Genomic DNA, 23,229 nt, shown 5'->3' with positions numbered 1-23,229 from the left:
ACGTGTGAAGCTGGCCATTGGACAGATGGAGGTAAACATCAAGGAAAGTGGCATGGGATTTGGAGTAGGACCAGGTGAATCTGATGGAAACAAAGGAGTTGAGGTTGAAGAAGATATTCTGGAATTCTTCTTCACTGTGAGTCCAGATCATGAAGATGTCATCATTAAATCTGTACCAAACTTTGGATTGGCAGGCCTGGGTAGCCAAGAAGGCTTCCTCTAAGCGACCCATGAATAGGTTGGCGTACGAAGGGGCCATCCTGGTACCCATGGCTGTTCCCTTTAATTGTTGGTATGTCTGGCCTTCAACAGTGAAGAAGTTGTGGGTCAGGATGAAGCTGGCTAAGGTAATGAGGAAAGAGGTTTTAGGTAGGGTGGCAGGTGATCAGCGTGAAAGGAAGTGCTCCATCACAGTGAGGCCCTGGATGTGCGGAATATTTGTGTATAGGGAAGTGGCATCAATGGTTACAAGGATGGTTTCCGGGGGCAATAGATTGGGTAAGGATTCCAGGCGTTTGAGAAAGTGGTTGGTGTCTTTGATGAAGCATGGGAGACTGCATGTAATGGGTTGAAGGTGTTGATCTACGTAGGCAGAGATACGTTCTGTGGGGGCTTGGTAACCAGCTACAATGGGGCGGCCGGGATGATTGGGTTTGTGAATTTTAGGAAGAAGCTGGAAGGTAGGGGTGCAGGGTGTTGGTGGGGTCAGGAGGTTGATGGAGTCAGGTGAAAGGTTTTGTAGGGGGCCTAAGGTGCTGAGGATTTCTTGAAGCTCCACCTGGACATCAGGAATGGTATTACCTTGTCAAACTTTGTATGTGGTGTTGTCTGAAAGCTGACGCAGTCCCTCAGCCACATACTCCCGACGATCAAGTACCACGGTCGTGGAACCCTTGTCCGCCGGAAGAATAACGATGGATCGGTCAGCCCTCAGATCACGGATAGCTTGGGCTTCAGCAGTGGTGATATTGGGAGTGGGATTAAGGTTTTTTAAGAAGGATTGACAAGCAAGGCTGGAAGTCAGAAATTCCTGGAAAGTTTGGAGAGGGTGATTTTGAGGAAGAGGAGGTGGGTCCCGCTGTGACGGAGGACGGAACTGTTCCAGGCAGGGTTCAATCTGGATAGTGTCTTGGGGAGTTGGATCATTAGGAGTAGGATTAGGATCATTTTTCTTTCTGGCAAAGTGATATTTCCAGCATAGAGTACGAGTGTAGGACAGTAAATCTTTGATGAGGGCTGTTTGGTTGAATCTGGGAGTGGGGCTGAAGGTGAGGCCTTTGGATAGAACAGAGGTTTCGGATTGGGAGAGAGGTCTGGAGGAAAGGTTAACTACTGAATTGGGGTGTTGTGGTTCCAGATTGCGTTGATTTGAATTTTGAGGTTTTGGGGGGAGTGGAGCTGGAAGTGGGAGATTGAGTAGATGGGAGAGACTGGGTTTGTGTGCAATGGGAGGAGATTGAGGTTTGCTGGAAAGGTTGTGAAGGGTGAGTGAGTTGCCTTTCCTTAGGTGGGAAGCTTTCTATGTGGGAATGACCAGCAACAAACTGTCCATTCGCATGAATGGACACAGGCAGACAGTGTTTGTTGGTAATGAGGATCACCCTGTGGCTAAACATGCCTTGGTGCACGGCCAGCACATCTTGGCACAGTGTTACACCATCCGGGTTATCTGGATACTTCCCACTAACACCAACCTGTCAGAACTCTGGAGATGGGAACTTGCCCTTCAGTATATCCTCTGTTCTCGTTATCTGCCAGACCTCAACCTCCGCTAATTTGAAGTTGCCACCGCTCATACCTCAGCTGTCTTTCAACAACATCTTTGCCTCTGTACTTCCGCCTCGACTGACATCTCTGCCCAAACTCTTTGCCTTTACAAATGTCTGCTTGTATCTGTGTATGTGCGGATGTGTGTGTGTGTGTGTGTGTGTGTGTGTGTGTGTGTACCTGTCCTTTTTCCCCCTAAGGGAAGTATTTCCACTACCGGGATTGGAATGACTCCTTACCCTCTCCCTTAAAACCCACATCCTTTCGTCTTTCCCTCTCCTTCCCTCTTTCCTGATGAAGCAACCGTTTGTTGCGAAAGCTTGAATTTTGGTGTATGTTTGTGTGTCTATCGACCTGCCAGTATATATATTGCGTGGAATGTTTCCCTCTATATATATATATATATATATATATATATATATATATATATATATATATATATATATATAAAACAAAGATGAGGTGACTTACCGAACAAAAGCGCTGGCAGGTCGATAGACACACAAGCAAACACAAACATACACACAAAATTCAAGCTTTCGCAACAAACTGTTGCCTCATCAGGAAAGAGGGAAGGAGAGGGGAAGACGAAAGGAAGTGGGTTTTAAGGGAGAGGGTAAGGAGTCATTCCAATCCCGGGAACGGAAAGACTTACCTTAGGGGGAAAAAAGGACAGGTATACACTCGCACACACGCACATATCCATCCACACATACAGACACAAGCAGACATATTTAAAGGCTTTTAAAGGCCTTTAAAGGCCTTTAAATATGTCTGCTTGTGTCTGTATGTGTGGATGGATATGTGCGTGTGTGCGAGTGTATACCTGTCCTTTTTTCCCCCTAAGGTAAGTCTTTCCGCTCCCGGGATTGGAATGACTCCTTACCCTCTCCCTTAAAACCCACTTCCTTTTGTCTTCCCCTCTCCTTCCCTCTTTCCTGATGAGGCAACAGTTTGTTGCGAAAGCTTGAATTTTGTGTGTATGTTTGTGTTTGCTTGTGTGTCTATCGACCTGCCAGCGCTTTTGTTCGGTAAGTCACCTCATCTTTGTTTTTATATATAATTTTTCCCACGTGGAATGTTTCCTTCCATTATATATATATATATATATATATATATATATATATATATATATATATATATATATATGTGTGTGTGTGTGTGTGTGTGTGTGTGTGTGTGTGTGTGTGTCCTAAAGAACAGAAGAACAGATACCATCTTCACAGGAATCGGCAAAAAGCTGTGAGTAAAGAGTATAATGGGCAGGGGCACTATGAATATAATGCGGGACAATAAGTTGGGAATGTGGGGCTCACAAGAGGTGTGCCAGAGATAAATTCCTGTAGTCGCACTATCCTCTGTGTCCTCAGTGGCTCAGATGGATAGAGCATCTGCCATGTAAGCAGGAGATCCTGGGTTTGAGTCCCAGTCGGCGCACATATTTTCAAATGTCCCTGTTGACTTATATCAACACCTGTATGCAGCTAGGGGTATTCATTTCATTGCAAAAGATTCCGTATATCTTTGTACTGAACAATTCTCTGTAACTTTACAGCTGCACATAGTCAGGGAGCATCTGGAGGCCACTGCAAGATCTGCGGTTCTGAGTTCAGGAATTCTGCCACTTAAATTCCACTATGAGTTTGCTTCTTATCTGAATCTTATTGTGACTAACAAACCCAAAGGTGTGGGCTTCAGTCTTGAGTGAGTCCTGTATTTTTGTGTCACTTCGTGCTGCTTTTACTTATGGCATTGATTTGTGTATGTGAAAACTTAAAGGCTGTGTCATTGTTCATATAAACCGTAGGTCCCCCTATAAATGGTTGGGAAAGTCAGTTCAAAGGTCAAAGGAGGGCAAGGGCATATTACCTTCAATAGGACTATGCTTAGTAATAAACCACAGTGTTAAAATTAGACCTTCGGAGCTTTTATCTCTGTAAGTGCGAGTTATGATTGTTGAAATCTCAACTTGGAGCGATACCAATAGATTTCTTTTAATTTACATTATTTACAGTTGTTGACTTATGCTGATTTGTGTTATTTTCATCATGTTTACATTTTATAGCAACTTTCATATGTATAATGACTGAAAATATCCATATGCAGTGTGTTCAAAGAAAAGTGAGAGGTGGTATTTCTCATTGAAACAAGATAAATAAGTCCAGTAAACTTGAGTCCAGAAATACATACTTTCCAAGACAAACACATGTTTATAGGAAGGGCTGCGCCACGCTTGTTTGTGGATATTAGTGCACTCGTTGCATTGGTGCTCCATCAAATGTGTTGGCGGGATATTGTGATATCTTACTCACCGTACACTACCTACCATTAGGTGGTCTGCAGTCAGATGTGTGGTTCGAGTTGTGTTGTAGGTTACGCTAGTTTTTGTCATGTTTGTGTGTCTTGTACAGTACTGTCAACCCTTGTTACCTATCATGGTGTCTTACCTTCTTCCAAATGCAGTTTCACTTATGTGTTCACTGTTATTGTGCTGTTTTTATGTACAAATTGTGCAGTATATTTAGATTTTCTCCCTTCCACCAGTTGTTAGCAATGAAAGCTTGCTACTCAACAAGTGAAATGGCAGGTATGATAGTTTAGATAGATAGATAGATAGATAGAATTCAGATAGATGATTTAGCAAATCAGTGTAGCATGTGAGCACTTGCCCTCAACACTGAAAAATATCAACAGTGCATAGTGCTCGCTGATAAACTGTTTGGTAGACTTTCCCAGCCTCTGAGGGACACAGGTACCCTTGCACCTCAGCAGACGGACAGTGGAAGGCCCTCACAGTCCGCATGCGTGACATGGATTAGTGTGTGCTACATGCAGTGGAAGACACCCCCAGGATCAATGTGTGACCTTACCAGCAGAACAAGGCATGTCTTACTCTCCTATCTGGGGGATATTTCATGAACAATTGCTGTACCCATATCATATACTCCACGTTCAGGCCCTGAGACTGCAGAATCGTCATAGCAGATAGCAGTTCTGTCAATGGCTGTTGTAGAAGTGTGCCACCGATCCACTACCCACATCCAAGATTTTATTTACTGATGAGGCAGAGTTCACAAGAGATGGTGTTGTGAATTTCCATAACTAGCATGTCTGGGCAGATGTAAATATCCAAGAAATTCAGGAAAGAGGGCATCAGCACCGATTCTCAATCAGCATATGGGCAGGTGTTCTTGGTGATAGATTAATAGGGCCATATGTGCTACCACAAACTTAACTGCGGCCCATTATTTACTGTATTCCCTACCTTGCTGGAAGTTGTGCCATTGCAGCAATGCATACAAATGTGGTTCATGCATGATGACGCACCAAAACGCTTTCGTCACAACATGTGCGAACATCTGACACAGACATTTTGGGACAATTGGTGGGGAGGGGGGTGGGGTCATTGGCCTCCTCATTCCTCAGACCTCAATCCCCTAGACTTTTGGTTATATGGGGACACTTGAAGGAATTGGTCTACACCATGCCGGCCAGCAATGCATGGACACTACATGGTCGTATCTTCAATGTGTGCCAGCAGGTACAACAGTAACTGGGTGTGCTTCAAATGGTGGGTCACTCCTTAGGCTGGTGGGCAGAGGGGTGAATTGTCATGAATGGATGTCACCTTGAACACCACCTGTATACATGTGTTTATTGCAGAAAGTATGCATTTCCGTACCAGTGTGTATCGAACTTACCTTAGAAAGTATGCATTTCCAGACCCTGTTTATTGGACTTATTTTTCTTGTTTTGATGAACACTACCACATCTCAAAGTATTCAACACCTTGTATACGAGGGTTGTTTTTTAAGTAAGGGCCGTTCGCGCGTATAGTCCCGTAGTTTGCGTGGATGCCGCCGTGCCACTTGCCAGCATCCTTCCCGTTCACACTGATGCAAGTTGCAGCTCTGCAGCTGACGTGTACGCATCGCTGTGCTACTTTATAATGTTTACGATTATTGAATCGCCCGCCGCGTGTGAGATACGGTCAGTGATACGTTTTTTGACCACGAGAAGCCTATCAGCTGCAGAAATTCATCGTCAGTTAACAGAAGTTTATGGCTTGAATGCAATGAGTGAAGGTAAAGTGCGTCAGTGGGTTAGAGAGTTTAAAAATGGCCGTCAAAATGTCCATGACGAAGAACGCTCAGGCCGGCCCTCTGTGATCACTGATGATTTGGTGGCTGCGGTCGAAACAAAGATTCGTGAGGACAGAAGATTCACAATTTCCACTCTTTCTTTGGAATTTCCACAAGTTTCAAGAACGGTTTTGTACAAAATTGTGTCTGAAAACCTAAACTTTAAGAAACTGTGTTCTCGGTGGGTACCCAGACTCCTCACAGAGGACCACAAAGGGAAGAGATTTGCCACTTCATTGGACTTTTTGATTCATTACGAGGAAGAAGGGGATGACATGTTGAGTCAAATTGTCACTGGAGATGAAACATGGGTATCCCATATCACTCCCGAAAGCAAGCGTCAATCGATGGAATGGCGACATACAACCTCACCCATCAAGGTCAAAGCCAAACAGACGCTGTCAAAGCGCAAGATTATGGCATCTGTGTTCTGGGACCGGCGCGGTGTTTTGCTAGTGGACTTTATGCCACGAGGAACGACAATCAACTCACACGCCTACTGTGCAACTCTAAAGGAGCTCCACAGAGCAATTCAAAACAAAAGGCGCGGCATGCTGACAAAAGGAGTTTTGCTCCTGCACGATAACGCTAGGCCTCACACCTCTCAAAAGACTCGGGATTTGATTGATTCTTTTGGCTGGGAAGTTTTGGACCATGCACCATACAGCCCCGACCTTGCTCCTAGCGATTTTCACCTTTTCCGGTACCTGAAACACCATCTTGGAGGGCAGCGCTTCAATGACGACGATGAAGTGAAAGCAGCCGTGAACTCTTGGCTGTCGGAGCAGACGGCCGAATTCTTTGAAGAGGGAATTAAAAACTTTGTTGTTCGGTATGACAAGTGCTTAAATAAACAAGGCAATTATGTAGAAAAATAGGTAAAAGTGTGTAGAATCAGAAAATAAAAGTTTTTTTACAAAAGTATTTGTATCTTTTTTTAAAAATAAAAATGGCCCTTACTTAAAAAACAACCCTCGTATAATTAGGAAGCTTCACTTAGCTTTCTTTTTTCAGTTGAATGAATGCAGCCAATGGGAATGAAATCAGTGAAGATTCAATGCCATGAAGTGATATCAGAGAAGATCAATCTGAAATTTTGAACTTTAAATGTGATTAAAATTTTAGACTAGTCAAGAACACAAACCCATATTCTTGCTTATTGCGAGGCATCATCCAAACCATTAGGCTATATGACCAAACTTGCTGGCCTGACTGCAGCTTTCCTTGTCACTGATGCTTTACAAATTTCATCGCTATTGGCCTATTCATTTCATTTCAGCGATTCCATTTCAATTGATTTGTACTGCTTGTGGGAAGGTAAACCACTGTCCTGTAAACCACTGTCCTGTAAACCACTGTCCTCCCCCACGATGCTGTTCCCACATATCTCATGGGGTAATCTCTGGCTGTAAGTTTGGAAACAATGAGAGGAAATGTCCACAAAGAAGATTTGTGTTGGATGTTGTTGTTGTGGTCTTCAGTCCTGAGACTGGTTTGATGCAGCTCTCCATGCTACTCTATCCTGTGCAAGCTTTTTCATCTCCCAGTACTTACTGCAACCTACATCCTTCTGAATCTGCTTAGTGTATTCATCTCTTGGTCTCCCCCTACGATTTTTACCCTCCACACTGCCCTCCAATACTAAATTGGTGATCCCTTGATGCCTCAGAACATGTCCTACCAACCGATCCCTTCTTCTGGTCAAGTTGTGCCACAAACTTCTCTTCTCCCCAATCCTATTCAATACTTCCTCATTAGTTATGTGATCCACCCATCTAATCTTCAGCATTCTTCTGTAGCACCACATTTCGAAAGCTTCTATTCTCTTCTTGTCCAAACTATTTATCGTCCATGTTTCACTTCCATACATGGCTACACTCCATACGAATACTTTCAGAAATGACTTCCTGACACTTAAATCAATACTGGATGTTAACAAATTTCTCTTCTTCAGAAACGCTTTCCTCGCCATTGCCAGCCTACATTTTATATCCTCTCTACTTCGACCATCATCAGTTATTTTGCTCCCCAAATAGCAAAACTCCTTTACTACTTTGTGTTGGATATGGAGACATATTCAGATAGCAAAATGATTAAGGCTACTGCTTGTTAAATTCAAGATATGTCTCAGTCTGCTACAAATCTTCATTTGTTACTATATAATTCAGTTTTATATTTTATCTGTGCTATAATAATGCCACAGATTATACTGCATTATTCATCTTCCAAGTATGCATGGCTTCTCTGGCATAAATTTGTATCTAACAAAGTCCCGAGATTTTGTTGTTATTTATAAGTCTTTTGTGCAATCAATTAATAACTCATATTGTATTTCTTGAAAGATTGAACCATTGAACCATGTTGTGGTTTTACATTTCTAGTCCAGAGACTAGATGAATTACCATTTCTTTTTATGAGTTCATCTAATTTCTTTGAGTCATTTTATTGATCTAGTTGCATCTCTGATTTGTTTCCAAAAATGGCTCTTCTAAAAAGAAGGGGGTTGGTGACCTCAGTAGTGAAGTTATGGCAGAACTAAATATGAAGATTAATACTGCTGATGTCTTCTGTGTTTCACCAAAGTGCCACCTTGTTTGGTGAATATTTGTATCCTGCTAGTGCAGGTGGCATGGAAGGATATTGAACTATGGCCTGTTTGTATATCAGATTTTAAGGTTTATTGTCTGTCAATGAAAGCTTTGACAATGACTTTAACATATTGGGAAAGGGAGTACTTGTCACAATAGATATGGTGTGACCAGTGCCTAGACTGTGGGGTGATATTTTTTGGTGTTTAAGAGATGTCAACTATCAAATGGAAGTTTTGATGATGTTTTGTTGTTTTAATGTGGACAGGAGTTCTTATATTGTCTAGTAAAAGAAAGGGTAATTAGATGAATGACGAACACTAACTTCACTTAACGAAGGTTTATTAAGCACTTGCACATACAAGAGCGCGGAGCAAACTGCCTCCGGTCAGAACACATATGGTATATAAACAGTTACAGAACATTCCAGTACAAAAATTCTTGAAATTTGTGGATGCTTCTAGAATGTACTCAAACCGAATATAGAAATTAAAACTTTGCAGTTCAGGTGAGTTTTGAACTCACAACCCTCCATGCAACAGTCTAGTAACCACTACACCACAGTGACTATGCTACTCAGCTTCTTCTGCAACATTGCTCCTTTCTTAAGAGAACAGCGTCTCGGCGTTATGCCGTCCTAGTCCGGGAATGAGTCATTGGTCCTGCATACTCCAACTCCCAATGACTGATGTTCACCCTGGCGATAATCTTCTTAGAACTTCCTGTGCCACTATCCACTTCGTCACCTTTCCACTTGTTGCCTGTCGCTGGAGCTTCGAATCTACCCTGGGTTGCAGGATCCTTATAAGACTTCATTTGAAGGACTTGGATCACATCTCTGATCTTTCGTCGTCTTGTGTCGGGGTCAAAATCTTCAACTTCATAAGTAACATCAGACAACTGTTTTACGACCTTATATTGTCCAAAGTAGCGCCTGAGGAGCTTCTCAAAGAGACCAACCTTCCGAACAGAAGTGAAGACCCAGACGAGGACACCAGGCTGGTAGACAGCAGGGCGGTGGCTCGCGTCATACCTTCGGCGATCATTTTCTTGAGCCTGCAGCATGTGGAATCGAGCTAACTGCCGAGCTTCCTCTGCTCTGGTTAACACCTGGCTGATGTAGTCATTGTCTACATCATCGGGATGTAATGGAAACAGTGTCCATCATTGTAGTCACCTCATGCCCATGCACCAGGAAAATTGGCATAAATCCTGTGGTGTCTTGTTTGGCAGTGTTGTTGGCAAATGTCATGAAAGGTAGCATGTCATCCCAGTTGCTCTGCTCAACATTGACGAACATTGATAGCATGTCGGTCAAGGTCTTATTAAGGCAGTCAGTAAGCCCATCAAAATTTCAGTCACCAACTTTCTCTTCAGAATGTGTAAATATTTTGTTGACGCCCACCTAGGTAGGGAGAAATGATCATCATAATAAACTAAGAGAAATCAGAACTCAAACGGAAAGATTTAGGTGTTCCTTTTTCCCACGTGCCTTCGAGAGTGGAATGGTAGAGTAATAGTATGAAAATGGTTCAATGAACCCTCTGCTAGGCACTTAAGTGTGAACTGCAGAGTGAACATGGAGATGTAGATGTAGGCAGTCATGATGTGATGAGTAATGTTGTACCAACGGTTTATCTCTGTCACGAGATTCGATTGAAAAACTTTCCCTCAATCCATAATTAATGACCTTGGGGCACCGTGTTTTAATACAATGTCTTTCACAATGAATTTGGCTACTTCAAATTCTTCGGCTGTTTTCATGGCTTTTGTAATGGCATAGCGTGTCAGATAATCACTAGCAGATGTTGGAAATCGTCTGAGGAGGTCAATCCCAACATGCTGGAAAGGTGTTTTGGCTGGTGGAATTGGTATGAGTCAGCCAGGTGGTTTTTGACGAACTGTGTGTGGACACTCCTAAATAAGCCTGGCCAGAAAAATCTCTTGCGGATCCTATCGTATGTCTTAATAAATCCTTACTACCTTAAACTACCTTAAATTGTCCTTTCACATCCTCTGACCGATTTCAGGCACGCATAATTTGAGGTATCTTGGTGTCCTTCTTCTGCTCAGCAGAGAGGTCCTGGAGTACAGCAAGACAGTCACTATCTTCATCAAAGTCTTGATGGTCTTGCACAGGGTTTCGTGAGAGACAGTCGTCATCTTGGTGTTTTCTTCCACTTTTGTACACTATGGTAATGTCATACTGTTGAAGATGTAGTGCCCACCTGGCGAGTCGGCCTGTTGGATCCTTACGACCAGTCAAACCAACAAAGTGAATGATGGTCTGTAACAACTGTGAATGGTCTTCCATAGAGATACTGTCAAAATTTGCACATGGCCCACATCACAGCGAGACATTCTCTTTCTGTAGTTGAGTAGATTCTCTCAGGTTTTGTAAGTGTCCTAGAAGCATAGGCTCTTTTCCATTCGAAATTTGCACCAGAACAGCACTGATCCCATACCAACTGGCATCTGTGTGTAGTTCTGTAGGTGCTTTCTCATCATACAGACCAAGTACAGGGTCAGTCATCAGAGCTTTTCGCAGTACATCAAAAGAATATTGTTGAGCACCACACCAGATAAATTTAGCATTGGCTTTTAACAACTCTTGGAGTGGCCTGGCTTTGATACAAAAGTCTTTGATAAAATGACGGTAATAATAACATAATCTGAGGAAGCTTCTCACATCTCTAATACTTTTGGGAATACGAAATTCCGTTATAGATCTCACCTTTTCTGGGTCTGGCCACACACCTTCATTTGACACAAGGTGTCCAAGTATTTTGATTTCTTTTGCTCCAAAGAGACACTTTTTTGGATTAAGGTTCGGTCCGGCTTGTTGTAGACACTTAAGAACAGCCCTGAGCCTTTTTATGTGTTCATCAAATGTCTCTGAGAACACTGTAATGTCATCTAAATAACAAAGACACATCATCTAGTTCAGGTGACTTAGAAGATTATCCATCATCCGTTCAAAATTGCTGGTGCATTACACAAACCAAACGGCATTACCTTAAACTCAAACAGGCCCACAGGGGTAATGAATGCATTTTTCTCAAGATCAGCCTCATTTACTTCAATTTTCCAGTATCCCAAGTACTTGTCCTTGGTTGAGAAAAACTTAGCCCCCTTCAGACAATCTAGTGTATTGCCAGTTCATGGAAGGGGGTAAACGTCCTTTTTAGTTATCTTATTAAGCTTCCTGTAATCAACACAAAAGTGCCAGCTACCATCCCTCTTCCTGATGAGAACCACTGGTGACGAACTTGGACTCTGCGAAGACTGAATGATGTCATTCTTCATCATTTTCTCTACCTCATCACGAATTATTCAGCGTTCTGTTGCTGACACACGATACACTCTCTGGCTCTGATGGTCTCCAGTGCTAATTCGGTGCTTCACCATTGATTTGTTGGAGTGAAGCATTCAGAGAACTCTTGAAGAATGTCAAGTAGCTTCTTATGTTGCTCCTTAGTGAGATCTGGTGATAGTCGAGCTAGAAGATCTTGTCTCGTAGCGATAGTGCCAATTTCGCCCACAGACTTGGCATGGCTCAGCTGTTCAGCAATTAACGGCTCAGTGTTTGCTACACATATGCATCTTAGAAGAATCTACGGTTCTCGGCGACAGTTAACTATCTACAATTCACTGAATTCGTTCTTAAACGAGACAACAGAGGCTGGTATGCCCGAGTTATTCTTCAGTGGTATGATTCTCTTACATTCCACTACAAGATCCATGGGTTGATGCATGGCATGACACATGACAGCTACCTTTCTAGTGCTGACTGTAGGAATGATCATGTCATCCACCACACATAGTCTCCACACACTCAGATGCGCATCTTCCTGTCCACAGTCTCTCATCTCGTCTAGCATAATCTTCGAATGACCACAATCTATAATTGCCTGAGAAGCTTTCAAAAAGTCCCATCCGAGAATGACATCATGACTACACTCTTGTAAGATGATGAATTCTAAGGGCTGTGTATGGCCACTTATACCCACACGAATGGTACATCTTCCTGTAGGTTTTACATATTTCCCATTAGCCACCTTCAGCAGAGATGTTTTGTTGTTGACTAATGTGGTTTTCTGCAGCTGGCGACGGTACTTCTCCGAAATGACTGAATATGACGCTCCAGAGTCCACAAGAGCTTGGCGGCCATCCATGAGTGTATCGACATAGTGTCCTATCATTTTTGTAGTGATCGACGACGGCAGAGGATTTTTCTCTTCGGCGGCCTCACCTCCAAGGAAGGTCGCACACTTTAGTTTTCCAGGTTGCGGTGGCTAGGAGATCGGCTGGAGCTTCTAAATGGTGATGGATACCTTGATCAGCATGTTGTGGAGCGTCTTCTCCAGTGGCTACTGTATTTACTCAAATCTAAGCCGCACTCGAATCTAAGCCGCACCTGAAAAATGAAACTCGAAATCAAGAAAAAAAAATTTTCCCGAATCTAAGCCGCACTTGAAATTTGAGACTCGAAATTCAAGGTGAGAGAAAAGTCTTAGGCCACACCTCCAAATCGAAACAAAGTTGGTCCATTGTAATATGAGACACAATTGAGGTTGAATGAATGACGATACAGCTACAGTAGTTTGGTTCGAGTCCTAAGCTTAGCAGTTAAGCTTTACCAGGCAGTGCTATGCGTCAGGCGCTCCGTCCATTCTTATACGGGTACCCTTCCTTTTTCACATGCTTCGTCTGGTTTGAATTGATTGCTCTCTCTCTCTTTCAGGCGCTCCGTCCATTCTTATACGGGTACCCTTCCTTTTTCACATGCTTCGTCTGGTTTGAATTGATTGCTCTCTCTCTCTTTCTTTCTTTCTTGCCTTTTTTTTTTTTTTTTTTTGTAAAATCTGATAAGTGCCATTCTCTTTGTTATAGGTGTTTACGTCACTCTAAGCTGAAAATGCATTACTGTACTGTGTCATAGATTGTTTCTCGCATTCTGATAATGTGTGTTTACAACCTGTCGCCGCTCGTGGCATGGCTTGCTTTTGTGCACGCTACCGCTACTTACAATTAAAAAACGAAAGAGAGGAATCGTCTCATTAGTGAAACAATGGCAAGAGACTGCTATTTGTTGTTACTTACACTGCTGCTTTCTTCGATAATGATCAACAAGAACCAAATAATAGACTGCGTATGATAGAAGATGTTCTGAACGAGAGTTTAGCGAAAATTTTTCTCCGTTTGAAAATCTTTGCAGATGGCTCTTTAGTACATTACATTCTGCTCAGAAATGAGAGTCATCTTAGTTTTAAAAATCTAGTCAATTGCCGTGCTTCATTTCTGACTGTACCACTATTAGGCATAAGAGTAATACGAATATAAACATGACATGATATGTATATTCTTCCGCGTTTGCTGTTGTCTCACTCTAGTTTGTAGTTTATTAGGTAGATAGGATTTAAATGGGCAAACACGAAACAATACATGGCAAAATGTTTATATTCGTATTATTCTTATGGTGAAGAAAATACTGTATGTGATTCACAATACATAAAAGTTCCTATCAGCAACCATCTCTTCTCACAGGTAGGAAAAAATTCAGGACGTAGAGTTGGCCATATTGACAAACATCCCAAACAGTCTTGCCAGTCGGATTTTCGCAGTACATTGAAATGCTGCTACATTCAATGATGAACAAAACGGAATTTGTATTTACTTCATTGGATAATGTATGAAAATGCAGTGTTCGAAACACAGGGCGGAGAAAAAAGCTCATCTTCCACCTTTTTTTTTTTAATTTATTTACTGACACAGAGGTTTTGGCACCAGTATTTATCTTTGTGCCTGCAAAGCATGCCTGTGTAGTGCTACATATATTCGATGGCAGAACTTAGTTGTGGCGGCACCTACCAACATTTTTCAGAACTTCCGCTTACTTTGCACTTGATTCTAAGCCGCAGGTGGTTTTTTGGATTACAAAAACCGGAAAAAAGTGTGGCTTAGATTCGAGTAAATACGGTAGCTTGCGGCGATCGTGACCTACGTCATCCTGCACCCACATTTTCTTGTGCATCCTGTAATTGGTGTCACCTAAGATTGGTCTGCCTGTCTTCTGGCATGGGCATCATCAAATATCTGCCACCTTTTGTGACAGTAGTACACCACATGTCCCAGTCGTCCGCAGTTGAAACATACTGGTTGGTTATCTTGGGCCCTCCAGACGCCAGTATTCCTTTGTCCCCAAACAGGTTCCTCATGTGGCATTGTAGGAACATAACTTTGCCTGGGTCTCAACATTTTCACCGTTTTAAAGGGAAATGAAGGACGAGAGATTTGGTTCAGTGTCTGTTCTGCTTCCTCCCTTATGACCTCTGGATGCATCTCAGTTTTTTGCTCATCGTGCAATCCAGTGCCTTCTCAACTTCCTCTCTCACTATGTGATGAAGAATACTTGTGAAATCATTTCCTTCCTCCATCATAGACATCGATACGACATTTGGAAGCCATTCAAACTTCTTGCATGTAATTCTTTTTTTATGCATTGTCTTGATACACTGGCACCATTTTATGAAGTCGTCTGCTATCAAAACCTCCTTCAGGACTAGGGCTTGATACATGTCCTCAGCAACACCCTTCATGAGATGTGCAACCTTATCTTCCTCCTTCATTCTAGGATCCACTATTTTACACAGCTCCATGACATCTTGAATGTAGGATGCTGTAGTTCCTCCTGGGCGCTGTGCCCTGCACTTTAATTTATCTTCAGCCTTGCACGTCTGTCGCTATGTGTCATCGAAATATTTGTGCAGTTCCTCCTGGAATACTTCACAGCTTGTGAACTTCTCCTCATTGTTCTCATACCATTGCTTGGCAGTGCCCCCCAAGTAGAAAAATACGTTAGCCAAACACACGGTGTCATCCCATTTGTTAAATTTGGCTATACACTCATATACCTTCAGCCACTTGTTTGGATCTTGGCCATCATCACCAGAGAACCTGGAAGGATGTCTCATGTGGTGACACGCAGTTGCTGTCATCATAACGTCCTGTTCTTGTTCTGTCACCTATAGATTGCGATCTGTTGAATATGGCTTGAACTCTGGTTTCTCGCCATGCAAACGGTGGCTCTGTTGTGGCCTGATGGGAACCACTGTGTCATCGATAATGTGCTCTACCACAAGGTCCAATACCCAAGCGCCTCCACCAGAATAATGTCATGTAGAAGAAGGTGTAATTAGATGAATGATGAACACTAACTTCACTTATCAAAGGTTCATTCACCACATTCACATACAAGAGCGTGGAGCGAACTGCCTTCTGCTGGAACACATACGGTATAAATACGGTTACAGAACATTCCAGTGCAATGATTCTTGACATTTTTGGATACTTCTACAATGTCATCATCATCAGTTATCTGCTATATTAGCAGGTCCTTTGCCTCTCCATTTTCTGCGATCCATTGCTTCCTTCTTAAGGCTGCTGTATATTGTACCGTCCATCGTGTCATCCAGTATCTGGAATCTCTTCCTTCCTCGCTTCTTTTTCCCTTCTACATAACCTTCTAAAACTCTTTTTATCAGTCCGTCATTCTTTCTTAATATATGCCCAATCCAATTTCTTTTTCTTCTCTTTATTACATCTAGTAACTGTCTTTTCTCTCCCATTCTTCTCAATACCTCTTCATTTTTTACTCTGTCCATCCAACTTATTCTTTCCATCCTCCGCCATATCCAGATCTCAAAAGCCTGCAGCCTTTCTCTGTCTTTCTTCCTCATAGTCCGTGTTTCTGCACCATATAGAAGAACACTCCACACAAGACATTTTATAAGTCTCTTCCTGAGTTCTCTGTCCAGACCGCTGCAGAAAATTCTCCTTTTCTTGTAAAATGCCTCTTTTGCCATTGCTATCCTTGTTTTAATTTCTGTGGTGCACTTCCAGTCGGTGTCTATCCTGCTTCCAAGATACTTAAAATTTTGCACCTGTTCTAGTATTTCTCCATTCAGCATTATTTTTATTTCCTTATTTCCTCCCAGTGCCAATACTTTTGTTTTATTTGTGTTAATTTTCATTCCATATTTTTTCCGTTAGTTTCAATGGTGTCCACCAAATCCTGTAATTCTTTTTCCCCTGTGGCTAGGAGGACCATGTCATCAGCAAACCTCAAACATCCTACTCTTATTTCTCCAATTCCTACGCCTTTGTCATCTGATGAGCATTGGTCAATCATATTTTCCAAGTAGAGGCTGAAAAGAGTTGGTGATAGACAGCATCCTTGTCTTACTCATTTTCCTAGTCCGATCCAGTTTCTACTTTCTCCTCTCACTTTAATTGAAACTTTTTGATTAAGATATAATGAGTTTACAAGTCTTCTGGTTCTCCAGTCCACTCTCTTTTCCTTCATTATAGTCGCAAGCTTGTCCCAAACCACATTGTCAAATGCCTTTTCTAGATCGATGAATCACTTATATAGGCCTCTTCCTTTTTCAATAAACCTTTCTCCCAAGATTCGTAGGTACCCTATTGCATCTCTTGTGCCCGTATTCCATCTAAAGCCAAACTGCTCCTCGCCAAGATTCTCCTCCATTACTTTTTCAAGTCTTTTATTAATTACTCTTAACATTGGCTGCATGTGAAATGAGGCTGATTGTCCTGTGCTCGCTGCATTTCCTGGTTCCTTGTTTTTTCGGTAATGGAATCATTACTGTTGTTAGAAAGTCCTTAAGCCATTCACCACTGTCATATAGTTTATTACATAATCTCAATATTTCTCTTATTCCATGTTGTTTCAAGCATTTTAATATTTCTCCTGGTATCGTATCTGTACCTACCGCTTTGCCATTTTTCATTGCAGCTATGGCAGACTTTACTTCTTCCATTATGATGGTTGGTCCTTTCTCGTCATCACTTACACTGTTGTGTGATTCAAGTTCCAGAGTTTCTGGTTTGCTATTTGTGTCATATAGCTCTTTTAGATATTCTTCCCATCTATGGAGGACATCGTCACGATCTTTGTACACTACCTCTTCATCTTTACTCAAAATTTCCATAGTAGAACTTCCTGCTCTGTTTTGTTCCCATGTCATAGTCTTTACTCTGTTGTATAGTAGGTCGTATCTTCCTTTCCTGTCCAGTTCTTCAGTTTCATCACATTCCTCATTTAGCCATTTTTTCCTAGCCTGCTCTGTTTCTCTTCGCAGTTCATTATTTAAGCTTCGGTATATCTTTCTTGCATCTTCAGTGCTCTTGTTTTTCAATTTTCTTCTCTCCTCCATCTTGGAAATCATTTCTTGTGCGACCCATGGGTTTTTTGACCTTTTCCCTTTTACATATCCTACATTTTGCTGCCCTGCTTTAATGATTCCTTCTTTCAGCATATTCCAGTACTAGTTGGCATTATCAGGTGGTTCTTTGTCTTGTAATGTGTTTAGAAACTCCCGAGACAGCATTTCTGTAATTTGTTCTTTGTTGGATCTTATCTTCTCTAGATCACACTTCTTCACCATGGTCACCTTCAGTTTTTTCATTCTTATTTCTATTTCTGCCATAAGTAAGTTGTGGTCACTATTAATATCTGCACCTGATAATGTGTGCACCTTCTTGATTCCATTCCTGTATCTTTCTTTTACCAGTATAAATTCAATTTTGTTTCTGTATTTATCCCCTGGTGATTTCCAAGTGTAGAGCCTCCTCTTGTGGTTCTTGAACCATGTGTTTGCCGCTATCAGCTGCCTTTCACTGCAGAAGTCAATTAGCCATTCACCTCTATCATTTCTCTTTCCAAGACCATGACTGCCTACTATGTTTCCCTCTTTCCCTTTTCCCACAATGGCGTTCCAGTCTCCCATTACTATTTTGCAGCATTTTTTATTTTCGTCCATTATTCACTCTATGTCATTATACATTTCTTCTACAATTTGGTCATCATGTTCTGAAGTTGGCAGAATGTACTTGAACCGAATATAGAAATTCAAATTTTACAGTTCACGTGAGTTTTGAACTCACGACCCTCCATGCAAAAGTCTAGTATCATAACCACTACACCATGGTGATTGTGCTAATCAGCTTCTTCTGCAACAATATAATTGTGAGGGAAGTTGCTGACCAGAGGAGAGCCAAACATAATCAGTTGGAGAGAAAGCATTGATGTGCTAATCAGCTTCTTTGCAACAATATAATTGTGAGGGAAGTTGCTGACCAGAGGAGAGCCAAACATAATCAGTTGGAGAGAAAGCATTGATGTTCTGAATGAATGAGGGCAGGATACTATGGTCATGGGCTTGGATTTAATAGTGTCATCATTAAATATAAAATAGATGAGGGTATCACGTTTTTGGATTAGTGGGAATGATTCCTCTAGGTGAAGTGTCAGTTGGTGAGGATGTTAAAGTACTAAGAAAATGCCCATGTCAGTGGCACAAATTTGTTAAAATATTTGCCTTCAAGGTAAAAGTTGTTGTAGATGAAGATATAGATGGGAAAAGTAGTGTTCAGATACAAGGAGATTTTGTGTATGGAAGATGTTGGCTGTATGAGGAGGTGGCTGTTATAATCATGGAGCCTGGTGGTTATTGGACAAGAAAGTAGTTGATATTGTTAAAAAAAAAAGGAAAGTGGTTTGTGGACAATGAACTGAAAGTGCTGGCAGGATAGAGTGAAGTCCTTTCCAGTAAGGACACAAGAACCAGCCACAATAATATGAGGGGGATTGTTGGATTTGTGTCCTGTGATAAATATATAGGGACAGCAAGAGTTTGTGAAAGAAGGGTTCAGTTTAGAGACTGGGATGCATTTGATGATTTAAACAGGCATTTGAGGTCATTGTGGTCCTTTATAATGGGATCCCTTCAGCAAATCTTTCATGTATATATTGCAGACTGTTGACAGAGACATTATGCGACATGATGACTGTGTTCTTAATAGAACTAATGGTACCTTAATATGCAGAGAGAATAACAATACTAGGTTTAATTTTGAGGTCTCCTTGTAAATTCAGACATAAAGTTCCACAACATCTTTGAAGATTTTTATATTCACACAAATTGCTTATCCACTCTCATGAATCCAACTTACCACGAGTTCGCTCCTGAGTGCAAACTGTTCCTGACCATATGTGAACTACTATATGTAGTTTAGGAGTACTATTGCTAATGTATGTTAATAGCTCCAAAGATTATATTGCTAATAATCTAAGAGTACTGGTAGGTGACACAGTTATCTCTTATAAAATGATACACAAAGAGAATTGCTCCAGTGCACTCTCAAATCTCGCGAGATCTTAGTCTGATAAAAATGTTGATAACTTACTATACATATAGGAAAGTAAATTTGTTATTATTAATGAAACACACACAACACTGGTGTAACGTTCAACAGTATTTATAATAATAAATTCTACAATTATAAATAAACACACATAACACTGGTGTAATATTCTACAATATTTATAATAATAAATTCTACAATGACAAATGTTGTAGAATGTTACACCAGTGTTGCGTGTGTTTCATTGATAATACATGACATATTCTACCAAGAACTATGGAACAATCAGTTAATAAATTAATTATTTTAATTGTAGTTAAAAAGGTAGTCATAATTCATGTTCTAGGTTAATGGTGATCTGTCATGATTAAAGTATTGTATATAGCTGATACACCAAATGAAAGTGAGTGCTTATGAAATTTCATGATAGATAAGAGTGGATCATTCTGATGCGTTTTCAACCAGAAGTGCAATTATACTTTAATGATATTTATAGCCAATAGTAAACTCTGTTCTGGACTAGTTATTATGAAATATAAAATGACAGAAAACGAATGGAAAACAATTTGCACATTGACTGTTCAATATGACATTAAGTATATGGCGGAGATTTAAATAATTGTGCAAAACTCTTCAACAAGTCTCTTGCAGACATAAGGAAAGAAAATAAGGAAATTCAGAAATTATAAGATACAGTAAAGGAATGCCTTAACAACCATTCCTCCTTGTAACTTGTTTGAATTTTAGAATCATGCATCCCCATTAATAGGGGTAATATTACATGCCAAGTGAGCCTTCATTTCTGGTTTACACAGGTGATTAGCCCTTTATTAAGTATCCCTGTGTTCCTTAAACAGGAAGAATGCAATAGTCAATGAATATTAACTAGAAGGCCACTGCAGCCATGGCCAAAACATTATATATATATATATATATATATATATATATATATATATATATATATATATATATATATATAAACAAAGATGATGTGACTTACCATACGAAAGCGCTGGCAGGTCGATAGAAACACAAACAGACACATAAATACACACAAAATTCAAGCTTTCGCAACAAACTGTTGGCTCATCAGGAAAGAGGGAAGGAGAGGGAAAGACGAAAGGAAGTGGGTTTTAAGGGAGAGGGTAAGGAGTCATTCCAATCCCGGGAGCGGAAAGACTTACCCCCGGGATTGGAATGACTCCTTACCCTCTCCCTTAAAACCCACTTCCTTTCGTCTTTCCCTCTCCTTCCCTCTTTCCTGATGAGGCAACAGTTTGTTGCGAAAGCTTGAATTTTGTGTGTATTTATGTGTCTGTTTGTGTTTCCTATCGACCTGCCAGCGCTTTCGTATGGTAAGTCACATCATCTTTGTTTTTAAATATATTTTTCCTGCGTGGAATGTATCCCTCTATTATATATATATATATATATATATATATATATATATATATATATATATATATATATATATATATATATATACTAACAGTTAGTATCTGTGTGTTTGTCTCTCATATGATGAAGTACTTTGTCTGAAAGTTGGTATCTTCCATCAGTCTACTTTAAATATGTCTGCCTGTTACCCAGTGCCTCCTCTGTGTGGTGAGTAGCAGTCTATTCTAATTGATATTGCTACTGCATTGTGGGTTGTCCCACTGTTTGAATTAGCATAGTGTCTTATCTTCTGTCATGAAATCCAGTGCTGTTTCCAGTTGTTACTATTTTCTGTACCATTCAATTACACAGTTTCTGTCCATTCCTTCCTCTACCTTCCCTGTTTCCTTGTGCCCTCCCAAACCGCACACAATGTCCATGTGCTTACCAAACACCTTGTGACACACCGATTTCTGTACTCTCTTGTGGTGACAGTCGGGCTTGCATACAACACACACCAGTATGTTCACAAAGTGCGCAACCTCTGCCCCATGTTCTCTCTGCTGGTATAGTTATTCTTAGAACTTTAAAATGATCCTGTCACCACCTTTCATCCACACATATTTTCACATTTCCCTGTTTCTGCCTGCATCACACATCACAGGACTTCTTGCCCTATTCACACACACACACACACACACACACACACACACACACACCATGCTGACCTCTCTCTCTACCTACCAACCTGCACTCCTCACAATTACCATCTTTTTATTTCATTTTATTTATATTTTGAGCCACAGCACCTGGAGCCAACAGTGGCTGTGTGTGTGTGTGTGTGTGTGTGTGTGTGTGTGTGTGTGTGTGTCTTTCAACAGATGAAGGAATTTCCTGATAGCTGATGTTTCTCAACAGCCTACTTTTAAATGTGCCTCAACACTTCCTCTGTGTGGTGAGTAGCAGTCCATCCTGATTTATATTGTTAAACTTAACTGTTTCATTTATGATTACAGAACAATGTGTAGATATGAGAAAGGCTCAGTGCTACCTTGAATGTGAAGGCTGGCGCTGCTCATCACCTATGTCACACAACCAAACACGGAAAGTGTGCTGTTGTTCAATGGGAGCCGCCTGGGGTGAGCCAGGGCAACCATGCCCCAAACAGGGAACAGGTGAGTCAACAAATATGATTTATTATATCATTCTTGGCCATTTGTGAGGCATCTTATTCTACCTAAACATGTCACTAATATGTAATTCAGAATAGCATGCACTTTTGATACATTTTTGTAGTACGGAAGTATAAATTAAACTGTTGCTTTAAGCCACTGTACTGTACATACACCATCCCCATCAGTTTCCTGCTATATTAGGAGGTCTTTTCTGTCTCCATTTCCTGCAATCCATTGCTTCCTTCTCAGTGGTGTGTGTGTGTGTGTGTGTGTGTTGCTGTCCATCACATCATCTAGGCTCTGAAATGTTTTTGCCCCTTACCTCCTCTTCCTTTCCACATACCTGTCTAATGCTGTTTTTATATGCCACTCCTTCTTTCTTAATAAATGTTCAATCCTATTTTGTTTCCTTCTTTTTATCACATTCAATAATTGCCTTTGATCTCCCACTCTTCTCAGTACCTCATCATTCTTCACTCTTTCCATCCTTCGCCATGTCCAAATGTCAAAAGCCTCCAGTCTTGCCCTATCTGTCCTCCTCAATGTTTATGTTTCAGCGCCATACACGAGGACACCCCTCACAAAACATTTTATTAGTCTTTTCCTCAGATCATTAAACATACTGCTGTAGAAAATTCGCCTTTCAGGGTGGTTAGCAATCCTTGAACCCTTGAAAACCATGAATCTTACATAACCTTGAACAACCGGGGAAAAGCCGGGAAATTCAAACAAAGTTATAATATAAAAACATTATATTAAGTTAAGTCAGTTATTATGATTTTTTGCGTTGTTGAACGTATATTTACAGCTCCTGCCAACTTCTGAGAGGTCTGCATACTTCGTAGGTTCTACTGTGATTGCTAGATGGCTTTAGCAGTATCAGCATAAAAATTCTTCAGTTGTGAAACCTTCTTATTATTTCTTGTTTCATGAGTATTAGGTGATGTTCAAGTT

General features: G+C 41.0%; 1 protein-coding gene across 1 annotated transcript in view; it reads left to right on the top strand.

Moving 5' to 3' along the window:
* The window catches only part of LOC124805008 (fibrillin-2-like), a 425,338-nt gene that overhangs the window by 249,334 nt on the left and 152,775 nt on the right, over window positions 1-23,229 (top strand). The window contains exon 31 of the mRNA XM_047265408.1: window positions 22,117-22,275. Coding sequence (XP_047121364.1) covers window positions 22,117-22,275 — 159 coding nt within the window. The remainder of the gene's footprint in view (window positions 1-22,116; window positions 22,276-23,229) is intronic.

Source organism: Schistocerca piceifrons, chromosome 7 (genome assembly GCF_021461385.2).
Source record: "Schistocerca piceifrons isolate TAMUIC-IGC-003096 chromosome 7, iqSchPice1.1, whole genome shotgun sequence".
Taxonomy (NCBI): domain Eukaryota; kingdom Metazoa; phylum Arthropoda; class Insecta; order Orthoptera; family Acrididae; genus Schistocerca; species Schistocerca piceifrons.
Note: the sequence above shows the minus strand (reverse complement) of the source record. Positions and strands in the feature narration are given on the sequence as shown.